This window comes from Xenopus laevis, chromosome 9_10S, assembly GCF_017654675.1.
Source record: "Xenopus laevis strain J_2021 chromosome 9_10S, Xenopus_laevis_v10.1, whole genome shotgun sequence".
NCBI classification, from domain to species: Eukaryota; Metazoa; Chordata; class Amphibia; order Anura; family Pipidae; genus Xenopus; species Xenopus laevis.
Genome location: NC_054388.1, coordinates 97,407,391 through 97,423,510, shown reverse-complemented (window position 1 = coordinate 97,423,510; position 16,120 = coordinate 97,407,391). Strand labels below are relative to the sequence as shown.

At 37.9% G+C, this 16,120-nt stretch overlaps 1 protein-coding gene across 2 annotated transcripts in view; it reads left to right on the top strand.

The window, feature by feature from the left end:
* Positions 1 to 2,361, top strand: part of ldaf1.S (lipid droplet assembly factor 1 S homeolog) — a 28,882-nt gene extending 26,521 nt beyond the window's left edge. Inside the window, exon 5 of one of the 2 annotated variants that reach the window (XM_018237479.2) lies at positions 2,040 to 2,361. In XM_018237479.2, the coding sequence (XP_018092968.1) occupies positions 2,040 to 2,127 (88 nt within the window). In that variant the 3' untranslated portion in view covers positions 2,128 to 2,361. 2 annotated transcript variants of the gene reach the window in all.
* Positions 2,362 to 16,120: the final 13,759 nt, after the last annotated feature.

The following is a 16,120-nucleotide window of genomic DNA, read 5'->3' as shown; positions in this document are numbered from 1 at the left end:
TCATGTAATCTAATGTGGATTTTATAGTTTTTGTATTGTTTAATACAAATTTTCTCCAACTCTGCAGAACCAGTGGCTGCAGCAAAATAATCCTCCAAATAGAATCCCATTTTATCTGTTTAAATCTGGCTCCATGATCTATGTCCCTGCAGCTGGAGTTGGAAACAGTAAAGGGGATGTAAAGGCAAAAATAAAATCCAATAAAATCTCGACACAGTCGACGACTGCTCTACAGGGAAACAAATAAAGCTGCTTGAGTTCTGCATGGCTGGGAAGTAAGATGGGAGCTCCTCCTGCTGTCCATAGGTATGATTGTTTCCCTGCAGAGCAGTTAGGGAAGAGACAGGTTGCCCCAGACACTTCACCCAAATATGAAGTGCAGATGTAGTCTGGTATTCCCTAAGGCAGAGATCCCCACACTAAAGCACCTACTGCAGGAGCAATAAAGTGGGGACAACAATAAAGTGGGGAGTAACAACACACATCCTGGTGAAGGGAGGAAGTGACACCCAAAAAAGTTGATGATGCATTCTCTATTATTAGGCCTAGACTGAGTGCATGAGCTTTAGGGGGTATATGCTAATTTGTATTCTTGGCAGACCTATCATGGACAGCCATGGATTTTTTGTTCTTTGACCTTGTCCTGAGTTATTTGTGGCCTGAGCTGAGATTTGTAATTTGGCTGCCCCTAGGCCAGAGGGTCCTCACGAACACCCCCACCCCGCAAGCACGCACATATGCAGGTTCCCTCTGGAGCACCGTGGATTAGGCACACAGGAGAGTTAAAGAGCTGCACGTCCTAGTGCTCCTGAAAAAAATAGAATGCTGCCCCTAAAAATCTTGTCTTCCTATGCCTTGGCCTTTGTGGCCTTCCCACAAATCCAGGCCTGTGTGCTGAACCACAAAACTAGGTTAAAAGTCTGAAAATCTCCACTCTTAAAGGGATCCTGTCATCGGAAAACATGTTTTTTTCAAAACACATCAGTTAATAGTGCTACTCCAGCAGAACTCTGCACTGAGATCCATTTCTCAAACAGATTTTTTTATATTCAATTTTGAAATCTGACATGGGGCTAGACATTTTGTCAATTTCCCAGCTGCCCTTGGTCATGTGACTTGTGCCTGCACTGTAAGAGAGAAATGCTTTCTGGCAGGCTGCTGTTTTTCCTTCTCAATGTAACTGAATGTGTCTCAGTGAGACATGGGTTTTTTATTATTGAGTGTTGTTTTTAGATCTACCAGGCAGCTGTTATCTTGTGTTAGTGAGCTGTTATCTGGTTACCTTCCCATTGTTTTTTTGTTTGGCTGCTGGGGGGAAAAAGGGAGGGAGTGATATCACTCCAACTTGAAGTACAGCAGTAAAGAGTGATTGAAGTTTATCAGAGCACAAGTCACATGACTTGGGGCAGCTGGGAAATTGACAATATGTCTAGCCCCATGTCAGATTTAAAAATTGAATATAAAAAAAATCTGTTTGCTCTTTTGAGAAATGGATTTCAGTGCAGAATTCTGCTGGAGCAGCACTATTAACTGGCGCGTTTTGAAAAAAACATGTTTTCCAATGACAGGATCCCTGATCATGGCCTTTTGTCTTTGTCTCAAAAAGCTTAATGGATTTTGCCTATATTCAGTGTGATATATTAGCATAAAAATTTCTTTTTTATTAGTATTGGGGCATGTTTTCTTTTTGCTTTTTGAACTTTCTGATCTCAACTGCTCGGCTTATTTATTTTATTATTATTAACATGTATTTTTATAGTGCCAACATATTTCGCAGCGCTGTTTTCATTAATTGTTCTAATGGGACAAAGTGTGTATTGGACAATGTTACCTTTCCAAGGAGAAACAGAAAGAAATCAAAATACTGCAGAGTTATTGCTGAAAAAAAATCCTATCACAATAGGGCCTGAGGATGGGTTGGGGTCCTACAGGCCAATATCCAAGCATCCAATCAAGGGGTTTTATTCATTGGTTTTGTTACCCTTATGCTGCGCCTTGTTGAAAATTTACATTCTTTTACTCCTCTCCATTATATTTAGGGTGGCAGTTGGAACAAGAGAAAGATCTGGACCTATTTCACTGAATCACAAAATGACGATGGCTGAAAAATCTCTCTCGAGCAGCTGAGCTGGGGTTAAAGTAACTTGAAATGGTCATTTTGCATCTCTGCGTCCTAAGTGTTTCTTCCAATATTTACTGTTACAAGAAGGTGCCCATGGTAAAGCACTTTTATTCCCCACGTTAATTATCTTGTATTGCTAAAAGGTGAACATCCCTTAAGCTGAAATTGTCTTACTATGTGATTGTGTATGATATATATTCAAGTTCTTTAATAAAGGATATTAATTATTCTGTTGAGAATTATGAGCAGTTGGCTTGTAAACGGATTATCTCTTTCCATCAAAAGCGTTTATTATAATCACTCGGTGGTGTTGGTGAGCAAATCTATAAATGTGCTATGTCCTGTATATTGGAATACTGTGTATACATTTTTATTAGACTTGCTGTATTCTAGATGAGTTACCAATAAATATAGACATTATGGAACAGGAATATGAAGCTCTCTGCTGTAGAAATTGTCTATCATGATTCAATCTATATTTTTCCGCTGATGGAATTTTTGTCCCCAGAAAAGTATATTATGTTTGACTAGGAAATTAGATGCCATTTTTGTACAAAAAGCAGAGCTCAAGTCATGAAGTCTAATTAAATCTTGTGTTATTTTTATTGGTAGATACAGCGTAAAAGCTGAAGGCTTGAAAAAGAACTAAACTCCCCCCTACCAAAAGCCCCTATAATCTTGCAGGCATTGCCCCCCTTTCCCTCCCTGCAATGCGTTTTAATTTTTTAAAAAACGGAGCTCCCGGTCGCCATCTCCCGGATCTTCGTATAGTCTTTGGGTCTCTAAACCATCAGTTGGGCCAAGTCAGAAATCTGCTTCAACTGCAGCATTCAGACCCAAAGACTTCACAAAGATCTGGAAGATGGAGCCCAGGAGCTCCGTTGTGCGTCTTTGCATTTAAGGGTCAGAATTTTTAAAAGGGTTTTTTTTTAACACTAAAACACATCATGGGGTGGGAGAGGGGAGGGGCAATGCCTGCAAGATAATGTGGAGCTTTTGATGGGGGGGGGGGTTAGTTCTCCTATAAGAGATGGAAGGTAAAATGGGAAATTATAAGGTGGTTTGTTCGCCATATCCATGTAATTTGTTATGTAGGATTAAAATCACATATTCCATTCAAACAAAACAAAGTTTGCCTAGGGCTAGTAATTTATAGCAAACAATTAGCAGTTGCAACATATACCCCAATTCAATTTAGATAATAGAAGCGAAGATCTGATTGCTTGACATGGGTTATTAGTCCTGATAACACATATACCCTTGACGTCAGTTTTAGACACTTTAATAATTAGGGAGTGCCAAGGACATCTCAGTGCAGTCCATTTGTATCACCATTTATGCAGTCATTGAGCAGACGTATGTGATTTTGTTATAGTCAATTTGAGATCCAAACAGGGACATATTATTATCACATATAAGAAAATCCTTTATCCAAAGATAACTGTCCCAAGGCTTTTGTTTTCATAAAAAATATTGTTTTATTAAATTAGCATTAAAATTCAGTTACAAACAACTCCCAATTGATGTATAACATATTATTCTCACCCCAGGCCTGTTTCCTTGGGATTATCATTGCCCTTTTCTTCATTCTGCTACATATTTCTTCTTCTTACCATTATATTTCCAAATATTGTTTGTAATACAAAATCAAAGCAGACACACAAGTGAAGGTACAGGTGGCTTTTTAACATCTTGATCCAAACAGAATCCTTTGGTTATTATATACCAAGGGCATTGTCTCAACTATCATTAGCTTAGAGTTCACTGTTGATCCAAAATGGCTTTTAAATTAAAAATAATGTTTTGAAAAAATCTGCAGCCTGTTGGTGGGTATTGCTTTAGTTATCAATTAACCAAATCACAGTTAGCCAGTTCAGTTCTCTATAAAAGAACTTGAGCTTCAGTCAGAAAATACTGAACTCAAAGCACCACTCTGATTCTAATTGAATCTACTCCCATTTCACTCGCAATGTTCCTGGTTGATTTGTAGAACAAATTACTCTTTGACACCAATATCCACATTATGCTTTTTGGTCTAATCCCACAACATCATTTGTTTTTTTTTCCATTACACAAATTCTAAAATTGACTTGTCTCATCAGTGACTCTGTAATGAAAATCCTACTTCAGTACACTCGAATTACACACAATTTAATTCTGCTGAAATCGATACACCCAGGGGGTCAGGAAATAAACATTGACTGTGTATCTGTTTAGAGATGATCCCTGCAAGCAACATACTCAGTACATGATCACCCCCTGCAAGAATCTGCCCTTCTACAAGAGTTTCATTGGGCTTAACCTTTTCTTATGCAAGGAAAACTATAAAATGTGTTTTGTATTTATTACATTATATTTTTCAAAATATTTTAGAAATAAACAGTGAGGAACAGAAAATAGCGGGGTAGTAAAGGTTGGGTAAGATCTAAAGAATGAGGAAAGAAATGGCAAAGGGGAGGGAGTGGAGGAAAAGCAGAATGAGATCTGAAGAATGACTGAACTTTGAGAATAATAAATAAAAGCACTAAGTGTAACGTACAAAGACAGTGAACAATATCAATAAAGCCCATATTTTAGAAAATATCTACTGTACAGTGCCCCTATGACTCCCTATAGTCACAAACAGTTTCAGATACATCAATTTCCATATGTTATTCCACAAATGCTTTAATGGACACAGTCCAATCTACTATAAAGATGCATGCGTCGCAAAGAAAGGTACATGTCAAAGAGGTATCTCTCTCTCTTAAGGCAGTTATGTCATCAGCTATGATGAATGGGTCATTAAATGAGCCTAACCTGCCCTTTAAAAACCCACACTACCTGGATAGTAAACCCATTGGTGACCCTGCCAGACACACCACCTACCCAAGCCAGAAGCAACCAACCTTGCACCTTCCACAAGTAAACCACTTGATTCCAAGAGTTTTGGGGTAGACCTATGCCTAATTATTTCCCTCATATACAGTATGTTATGAATTAAATGGTGCATTGATCTGCCCATAGGCTCTTTCTCTAGCGTTGGCCTCACATGGCCTGATATGGATGATGAACTAGTCACAGAAAGTCCATGGAGCCTTTTCAACAGATTAAATCAAACTTTCTGTCAAAAACAGTGCCTACCCAAGCAAAATGTATTGATCATATTGGGCCCTCAAATGAAGTTATGCTGATCCAAATTATTCTCAAACAACCAAACTGTGGGACATCCTTAGAGAAGACCTACAGCTGAAGGGCACAGATTAATCTTGTCATAATGTGGATACACCAAGCCGTTAATTAAAGTGTTTCCAACATCGAAGAATAACACATCAACTTTTTCAAACCTTAAAGTAGAGTTAAATGTCGCATTATTGAATACCCTTGGAATATTTTGTTTATATATTGATTCATAATACTTTTATGACACGTATAACATGCTGTGAATTCTTTATTGCCTATCTCTAGAACCTTGTTCATTGTTATTAGCATTGAGTTATTGTTTTGATGAAATATGTAAATTGTTTGATCAAATATGTACATTTTGGACTTCTCAAACACATCTCACAGACCATAATCTAATGGCAGCTTTAGAGATTTTACAAACGATTGGTTAAATTAAATTTCACATTCATTTTAGGTTGAGGAAACTGATTTTTGTACCTTTATAATTTTGTCATCACTATTAAAAGATGTTTCTGCAACTTGAGATAAGCAGTAAACCTACAATGTTATGACAGTTTATTCTACTGGAAGATGAAAGGCCATTATAACGAACATGATGCAGCCAGTGTCATGAAACCGTCAAATGACAAATGATTATGCTGAGGGAAGTCAACATCTATCATCTAAAGAAGAAGAAATGTTACTATGGCTTGACAGCTCTTTTTCTTTCTTGCATACAGATTCCTGTATTCAGTCACTTGAATTGACATAGTGCATAATTAAATGCTCACCTATAAAACAACTATCCAGCAAGGTCCCATCCCGTGATCTAAGAGGATCCTACTACAGTCACACTATAAATAAACCCTGAATTCATTCCAACAGGATTACACTTTGTTAACCATCTAATTAAAAAAGCTATAAAGGTAATTACTATCTGCACTAATACATATTAAATCTGCCTGGTCAGCCTTCCAACTAAAGATTCCAAAAGTATTAAAACTGATACCACAACAAATGAAAAAGATATATATATATATCAAACGCACCAGTTTTGCTAGTGTATTATTTTGTCTTTCCTTTTAAACACTTTCATGTTTTTGGTGTTACTGTTCCTTTAACTGTGACTAGTGGTATTAGTAATAATGTGCCTCATTTGGAAAATTCCGAAAGCTATTAGGAAATTATTTGACCATTTTAAATGCACTCAGTCATCAGCTTCATTGCTTTCATTTTATATTAAGTACATTCTCAAATAGTATTACTATGATTATAGTAAATAGTCTCATTCCGGAAGAGGGTTTAATCTCATAAAGTCACAGAAAGGACAGAACAAAAGCAGCATACAAATTGGTCCATAACATGAATTTCATTTAATAAAAGCTAATGGTATGAGGAACTGGATTTGGCTCTTTTTAAGATAAATTATTGTGAAAACCCTAACATATTAGACACATTTGCTATAAATCTTGTGAAACGTGCATTGCAATATATTGATATTTTACACCAAGTAATGATAGATTCAGTAGGTAAACACATAACAATATATTGATATTTTATTTTCACTTCTGTTCCTCATGTAAAATATAGGGCTATGGCATGGGGCTAGTGATGAAAGAAACTGTCCTGTTTTGGTTTGCCGAAAAAATTCACAAATCAGCAAAAAATTCATAAATCAGAAAAAATTCACAAAACATTGAAGTCAATGGGTGTCAAAATGTTTTGCCTTGGTGACTTTTTTGTCTCAGCAACTTTTTTGGCCAAATGCATGAAAGTCAATGGGAGTTCTTTTCTTATGGCTACTTTTTTGTCTTGGCGACTTTTTTTGTCGCATCAGATTTTTCCCGCAGTTTCGCAAAAACATTTGCAGATGGCAAAATGGCGAATTTCACCACAAATCCATGCCTGCCAAAAAAAACCTGTTCATCACTACACAGGGCATATTCTTTGCTCTACTGAGCAGAAAGGCACCAGTACCACTATTGTCATGTGGCTCCTATTCAAGTAATTGGGAAATGAAATTGGCAGTTTTAGGTACTTCAGTGCTTTATGAAATACACTCACAGAGAATATGCTGTCTATGCCAAAGCCTCGCAAGTTAGCTGAATCTGGATATTGCAAAAAGTGCTGAATCTCAGACTGAATCCTGGTGTATCTCTAAAGGACTCTGTGTATTCAAGTGTATTTGACAATTGTGGTTAAATTATTATTATGGTTAGAGCTATAATATAAATAATCAGTCAGTAATGCAGGAAAAAAATATAAGGTCTTAAGGGGATTCTGTCATGATTTTTATGATGTATTTTCTATTTCTAAATTACACTGTTTAAACTCCAAATAATTCACTCTACAATATAAAATTTAATTCCTGAACCAATAAATGGATTATTTACTAAGCTCCGAATATCCGAAATTTTTTTGTGTTATAATAGGCTTAAAAAAAATATCACAAATTTTTCGGAATTTATTAAACCCTGAGGGCTAAAAAGCCAGAATATAAAAACACTGCATCTCAAATCTGTCGAGGTTGCATAAAAGTCAATGGGAACAGTCCCATTGATTTTTGGTTGTGTCGGGGGAAATTTCACAATGTTTTCAGAGCTTTCGGGTGAAAACTCCGACAAATTCTGAGTTTCTGGGGAAAATTCACAGAAAAAACGTGAAAATCTGAGCTTTTCCGGAAAAAGTAATTTTCGAGAAAATAATAAATAAGCGTTAAAAACCCAAGCGGGTTAGATCGGAGTTTGTAGCAGCCAATATTGAGATAAATTCGGACCTTGATAAATAACCCCCTAAGTGTATTTTTTTTTAGTTGTAACATTGGTGTGTAGGCTCCATCTCAGGTCATTTTGCCTGGTCATATGCTTTTAGAAAGAGCAAGCACTTTAGGATGGAACTGCCTTTTGGCAGGCTGTTGTTTCTCCTACTCAATGTAACTGAATGTGTTGCAGTGGGACCTGGATTTTACTATTGAGTGCTGTTCTTATATCTACCAGGCAGCTCTGATCTTGTGTTAAGGAGCTGTTATCTGGTTACTTTCCCATTGTTCTGTTGTTAGGCTGTTGGGGGGGGGAAGGGGGGGGGAAGGAGGGTGAAATCACTCCAACTTTCAGTACAGTAGTAAAGAGTGACTGAAGTTTATCAGAGCACAAGTCACATGACTGGGGCAGCTGGGAATCTGACAATGTGTCTAGCCTCATGTCAGATTTCAAAATGAAATATAAAAAATCTGTTGCTCCTTTGAGAACAGTGCAGCACTATTAACTGATGCGTTTTTTAAAAAAAAACTATTTCCCATGTCAGTATGTATCCCTTTAAAGGGCACCTATCACAGCCAAAATCAAACACATATTAACAATCTGACCAGTACAAGCTAAACACGTTTAATCAAACTACATATATAGTTTTTTGAAAGAACTGCAGGTTTTAAAAAAATCCCTTACTTTGTCAAATGGGTTCTTTCACTGAGGGAGACCATACTGTGACTATAACAGAGACTCTAATATGTAAATTTCAGGAGCATGCTCAGATTGTAACACTGCTTTGAGTATTCTACCCAGAATGCCTTGTTTTAGTAAACTCCTCCACTAGAAGTATCAGGAGATTTCCCTATCTTGTCTCCTGCTGGTGATGTTTTTATGCAAATGAAGGGCACACAGTAACTTCCAGCAGGTGGCAGCACTACTGAACAGCAGCTAACACAGAGATTTGGCTGATTTGAAAATAGCTTAGAAGGGTTGATAAGCAAGCAAGGAATTTCAACTGAGCATGTGCGAGATTTCAGAGCTGCAGTTGGCTGGGAAGATCTAGGTAGGAGGAGCCAGTGAAATCCAAGATGGCTGCCTCAGCTAGAACTGCAGGGGAGATAGGGGAGATCTTGCAGAAGGTATAGTGAGCTGATCATTTACATTATACAAACAATTCTAACTGTTTTAAAAATCGGATTTCTTGAACTTTCACATAGTGTATTTACTTAGTAAATGATTTTGGTCATGATTGGTGCCCTTTAAGGTGAAAGTGAAAATCTGGAACCAGAACCCACACCATCTTTACCCCTTTTGACATTGCATTTACCCCAGACATGCCAGTAATATCACTGTAAAAAAGTGGCTTATGAGCATCACATTGACCCCAGACATGCCAGTAAGATTATGATCACTGCAGAAAATGGATAATGAGCATTAAATAAACACTAGACATACCAATAAGGCCACTGCAGAAAATGTGTGTGTATATATATATATATATATATCCACCATTAAGGTCCGCACTCGTCGTTAAGGACTAAACTCGGGTGCTGTGTGTAGATCGTGAAATCCAAAAGTCCAAAGGTTTACACGCACACCGATGTTGATATAAATGTTACTTTATTAGGAAGTCATTAATTTATTGCATCAACGTTTCGGTTCGGAATCTAGAACCTTTCTCAAGATGCTTTATAGATATATATAGATATATATATATATACTTTTTTTTCCCCAGGTTGCCATTTGCTCTTTTAAATGGAATTGAATTATATAATTAATTGGAAAGCAACCACCATTCTATAACACAATAAATATAACTACAATACATATATACAGTACATCTTCTAATCATTATTTATATACACTGACAGGTGGATGTAGTATGGGCTCGCGGTTGTATTGAAACTCTGACTTCCTTATAACTGCTTCTTATCTTCATAAACCACATTTTACAAAATAATACGCACTTATCAACACTGGGCAAAATTGCACCTGACCAGTAACCCATAGGCAACCAATCAAATGTGTGTTGTCTTTGTTCTACTTGCAGCTGGTTGCTATGGGTTACTGCCCATGTGCAAATTTGTCCAGTGTTGATAAATGAGTTCTGTTGTGTTCTCAGTGTAGACTGCAGCATAAGGGAATATTAAATAAAAGCAAACTAGATTTGTCCCTTGATTGTGTCTTGTATCCAATGAAAGATAGAGAAAAACATCTATATTTTACCTGAATGCCTGGTAGAATGGACCTATTTGGCCACAGAACATTTCCACTTCCTTCCTGTCAGTGGCATATCCGATGATTTGGGGCAGGGGGGAGCAGGGGGCAGCACCAAATTTCCTGAAAGTTACTGAAAATAAATTCTGCACATTTGGTTATAAAAGCAATGCCTATGCAGTTGTATCTGCTTTCAACTTCAGCTGAATTTATGACAAAAGGTAATATTGTTAAGGAGGGAAATAAATGATAAAATATGCTCTTGTTTGTAAATACCAGAAGGAAATATAATGCACTACAATATTCCAGATTATTATCAAGAAACTGTCAAGGAAACATTGTATTGCTTGGAAAACCAGATCCAAAGACAAGATAGGGAGTTCATGTAATATTCACACATGGCTTTTAAGTACATGTATGGGACCTGTTATCCAGAATGCTCGGGACCTCGGGGTTTTCCGGATAATGGATCTTTCCGTAATTTGGGTCTTCATGCCTTAAGTCTACTAGAAATTCATTTAAACATTAAATAAACCCAAAAGGCTGGTTTTGTTTCCAATAAGGATTAATTATATCTTAGTTGGGATCAAGTACAAGTTACTGTTTTATTATTACAGAGAAAAAGGAAATCATTTTTAAAATCTTGGATTATTTGGATAAAATGGAGTCTATGGGAGACAGCCATTCCGTAATTCGGATCTTTCTAGATATCAGGTTTCCGGATAAGGGATCCTATACCTGTATATATTTCCAGTACATGTATGGGACCTGTTCTCCAGAATGCTTGGGACCTGGGGTTTTCCGGATAAGGGAGAATTTCCTAATTTGAATCTACTAGAGTCTAAGGGGCAAATTCACTAAGATTCGTAGTTGCGCCAGGCGTAACTTCGCTGCACTTCGCCGCACTTCGCCACACTTCGCCAGGCGTAGTTTCGCCAGCGCTTCGCAAATTCATTAAAATCCGAAGTTGCGCTCAGGGGTAGCGTAAGGTTGCAAAGTTGCGCTAGCGTTGATTCGCTAAGTGAAGCGAAGTTACGCTACCGAAGGCTAATTTGCATACGGCGCCAAATTCAAATTTTAATGGAGGAATACGTATCAGCACTACAAATGCCTAGAAAACCTTCAAAACATCAAATAAAAATTTTATTTTGCCCTACACATGTGCCCACTGTATAGGTAAGTTGCCATGAGTCAGGAAATGTAGGGGGAAGGAGGGGAGCCCCAAAAAAAATTTCGATCTTTTTCAGCCTATCACCCATAATGTAGAAAACACGCCAGCGTTTTTTGGGACTTAGAAAAATTTTTGACTTTTTTTGAAGCAATCCCTATCTACTCTATTGCGCTTCGCCTGGTTTGAGGTGGCGAAGGAAGTCTAGCATAAAAGGTAGCGTTCAGTACACTGCGCGCGTTAGTGAATTTGTGTAGTAACGTCCGTAGCGAAACTTCGCCAGGCGTAAGGGTGGAAGTTACACTAGCGAATCTACGCCAGCGTTCGTTAGTGAATTTGCGCAGTAACGAAAATGCCAAACGCTAGCGAAGTAACGCTAGCGAAGTAACGCTAGCGTTTGGCGTTTCGGCGCTTAGTGAATTTGCCCCTAAGTCTACTAGAAAATCATGTAAACATTAAATAAACCCAATAGGCTGGTTTTTCTTCCAATAAGGATTAATTATATCTTAGTTGGGATCAAGTACAAGCTACTGTTTTATTATTACAGAGAAAAAGAAAACCATTTAAAAAAATGTGGATTATTTGGATAAAATGGAGTCTATGGGAGACAGCCATTCCATAATTTGGAGCTTTCTGCATAATAGGTTTCTGGATAATGGATCCCATGCTTGGATTTATGTAGGAAAATCTAGTTGAAAGTTACTGGAGTAACATATAGAAGAAATTGCCTCCATTACATTCTGTTGCCATGAAGTCAAAGTCAAAGAAACAGCCCAATATGGGAATTTAGCAGAAGAGCAATAGCTGGCAAAGAACTGGTGTTTTGTTTTTGTTTTTTTGGCTGTTTATATAAATGGGATTTCTGCTGGAAATTTGGAAAGAAGCTATAACAAGATTTTAGTGTTATGTTTTGTAAGTCTATAGTAGTACAATGTGTTCGCTTTGTAGATGGATTGGAAAATAAGCATCTTCTTATTAGGCATTGTTTTGCCTGAACAGGTATTTTAGGTGTGGGTCTCTTGTCCATATTTTAGTATGTGTTATTCTTCAGCATCGTATTGGTGGTTATTTGCATTGTAGGGCCTGAGACAGTCAAGCAACACACTGATTTAACATATTTTACTTGCAAGTATATACAGGTATGGGATACGTTATCCAGACACCCATTATCGTATAAGCACCTGAGGAAGGGCCACTGGGCCTGAAACATGTCGTGCACCTTTTGAATAAATGAATCACTGAATCAGCAATTGGTTCTCCAGAGTCCTATTTACGAATTTTGAAAGTCTGAAGGTTTGGCGGTGCCTAAACTCTGAAGGTGAACCATACATAATAACGAAAGGATTACTTCATCCATAAGAATATATCTTTGAACCATTATCCACAAAGCTCTGAATTACAGAAAGCCCATCTCCCATAGACTTCTTTTTAATCAAATAATTCACATTTTTTAAAATGATTTCCCTTTTTCTCTGTAATAATAAAACAGTACCTTGTACTTGATCCAAACTAGATATAAGTTTATCCTTATTGGTGACAAAACAAACCTATTGGATTTATTAAATGTTTAAATAATTTTTCGGTAGACTGAATAAGATTCAAATTATGGAAAGAACCCTTATCTGGAAAAGTCCAAATTATTCTGGATAACAGATCTTATTCCTGTAGTCATGATCTGGACAATCTTGGGGTGAGGTTCTATAGGCACATGATTTAGCGTTGCTCTGTAATCCATAGTGAATGTTCTTTGCTATTGCTTTTGTTATTGCATAAACAGTAAGTGCTGTTGTTAAGTCGGAGGAATGTCGCTCATGTATACATAAATATATAATAAGGGCAGAGACAAACGCTGCTATTTCGGGAAATTAGTCGCCCATCGACAAATTGCTTCTTCTTCGTGCGACTAATCTCCCAGAACTACCTTCCCGCCGGCTAGATTGTAAATCGCACTGGTAACGATTAGTTTTCCAAAGTCGCCTGAAGATGCTTCACAAAGAAACTTCGGGCGACTTTGGAAAGCCAAATCGATCCGAGTGCCATCCCGCCGGTGTTTCTAGCAGGCGGGAAGGCAGTTTGGGGAAATTAGGCACCCGAAGAAGAATCGATTTGTCACTGGGCGATTAATCTCCCAAAATAGCAGCGTGTGTCTCTGCCCTAAATGTGTTCTTCTCTTTGGTAATACTTTATTCAGTATAAATACCTACTGCAGGCACGAAATGGTGTACATATGAGTAACTAGAAAATCAGAGGGAACCAGGCAGAGAAGAAGGGTAGCTGCATACAAAATGCTTTTTAACTGTATTAAAACTAGAAGGAGATCCAGTCCAAAGAAATGAATTGGTAGCCAAGAAAATGAAGCTTTTGTTGGCTGCCAAATATCAAGTAGCATGAGAAGGGCTTACATGGCCTCTGTCATTAGATTTAATAATTAATGCATTACTATGGGGAAAGAAATCTGAGAATAAGTGGGATGGAAGGAGGATTTAGTAAATGGAGGGGTTACCAAGACCTGGGTTAGAGGGAGGGGGTAGGTGACAGTATGTTTAGGAGGAAAGGCCTGTAGTACCAGCGGCAAAACTCTAGAGAAAGCAGAGGTCATCTTCCTCTTTAGAATTATTGCGCACCGGGCCCCTGCAATTTTTTATTCGGCGGGGGGGCTGGCGTGGTCTTGTTTCGCCACTGCCTAGTACACTACACTTTTTAATCAAAGTGCTGAGGTTCACTGTGGATCATATCCCATGGCTGAAAAAGTGCAACATTGTGAGTAATATTGGGCCTGCTTCATTGGAATTTGCCTCTGGCAAAAAAAGACCATAAAAACACAACAGGTTTTTATTTAATTTGCAGTAGACTGTTCAAAGCTTATTGCTTATTGATTGATATTGCTTACTGCACAATTTAGAGTAAGTCAGTCCTTGCATGCACTCGCTATTGAACACCCAAACGACAGAAAGCTATTTTCCTGGTCCTTCACGTGGCAGTGGGTACTTACAAGTCTTGCCCGCTGCCATGTTACAGTCCAGGAAAAGAAAATCACGGTAAGTATGATAAGATTTTCCCCTTTATCAGTCAGCGTAGTCTGTGATGCATTAGAATAAAGCCTACTGCATGAACCATTTGGTACTAATTGGCCCTGAAGGAGGAGTTAATTGGTCTGTGTTGCCTCTTTCTCACCCTTTTGTGAGTCAGCAACCAATGGGGCCGCAGCCAAGTCAGACTACTGTAGGTGTCAATTAGATGTAACTTTTATTCTAATGAAATAAATATGTGATTTCATAAACATTTATAATATACAGCATATAATAATGTTGCCCATGTCTATACATTTAATTTAAGTATTTTACTGGCTGTGCTTCCGTGGGTTTCACTAAGGAATATAATAAACCATGACAGCAGGAAAAGTCTTATTTTTTGCAGCCGAGACAATACTGTAAATAATGAAATGACAACTGAGCGAGTTTAGTAACATTTTTTCCAGCAGAAAAATATGTTCTGTTCAGGGGCATATTTTATTACGCAAAACACTAATTGGCACAAAGCATGAGACCAGTCACTCCTTATCATACACTGGCGCCTTCACAAATGGAAATATTACTGAACAGATGGCAAGCCTTCAACAATGAGACTGTATAGATTCAAATAACAACATGACCACAACATTCAGTCCCAACATAAATGATGTAAAATGATATTAATTGTCCTTCGTTAATTACTTTTCCCTAATGATCTGCTGCAGCATTTAAAGGAGAAGGAAAGTTTAAGTAAGCTTTATCAGAAAGGTCTATATAAATACACCAGTGAACCCACAAAGTAATGCTGCTCAGAGCCCCCTGTCAAAAGAAACACAGCATTTTATTCCTTCTATTGTGTACTCATGGGCTTCTGTAACAGACTTCCTGTTTTCAGCTTAGACCTCCAGGGCTAGGGCTTGAGCATGCTCAATTTGATCCTCTCCCCCCCCCCTCCTTACCTCCCTGCTGTAATCTGAGCTCAGAGTTATGAGCGAGCAGGGAGGGACTCAGGCAGGAAGTGATGTCACACCAAGCTAATATGGCAGCTGCTATACTAAACAAACAGAAACAGTGTCTAGAGCTGATTACTCTGGTATGGAAAAGCATTCTAAAGAATAAAAATGGTGTACACTGTTGTGGCTAATCTTTTGGCAATAAACTGCCTTTGTGGCTTTCCTTCTCCTTTAAAAAAATGATGGGAATATTTTGCCTTCCCATTTGGCCATCTAATATTTTGCCTTCCCATTTGGCCATCTAATTTCATTCTATTGTTTTCCATTAAATAGAATCCAGATTCTGGTTTCCATGAGAATCAAGTGATGTAACTATTCACAATAAAGATTTCATCTTCTTCTAATTGTAACGACAATTACAATTAAACTAAAACAATAGTTACAGTTACAAATGTTTCATATAGTCGACATTGTTACCACCAGGCCCATCATGGTTTCTCTTTGGACATCTGCTAGTTCCTTCTCCCATCTTCACACCCGTCTGTCCACAGGTTGGTCAGTCATATCTCCCAGGCTACTCCTGTCTTCCCAGGCTGCTCCCTGGCTTAATTTCCAGTGTCCACCTTTATACAGGTTTTTTGATAATTGCCCCCCACAGTTAACCTCCCAACAGACCAGATGGAGGAAGATAAACCACACCTTGTTGAGCGAGTTTCTAGCATACACAAATCAGTTTTATATACAGCCCCAATACTATT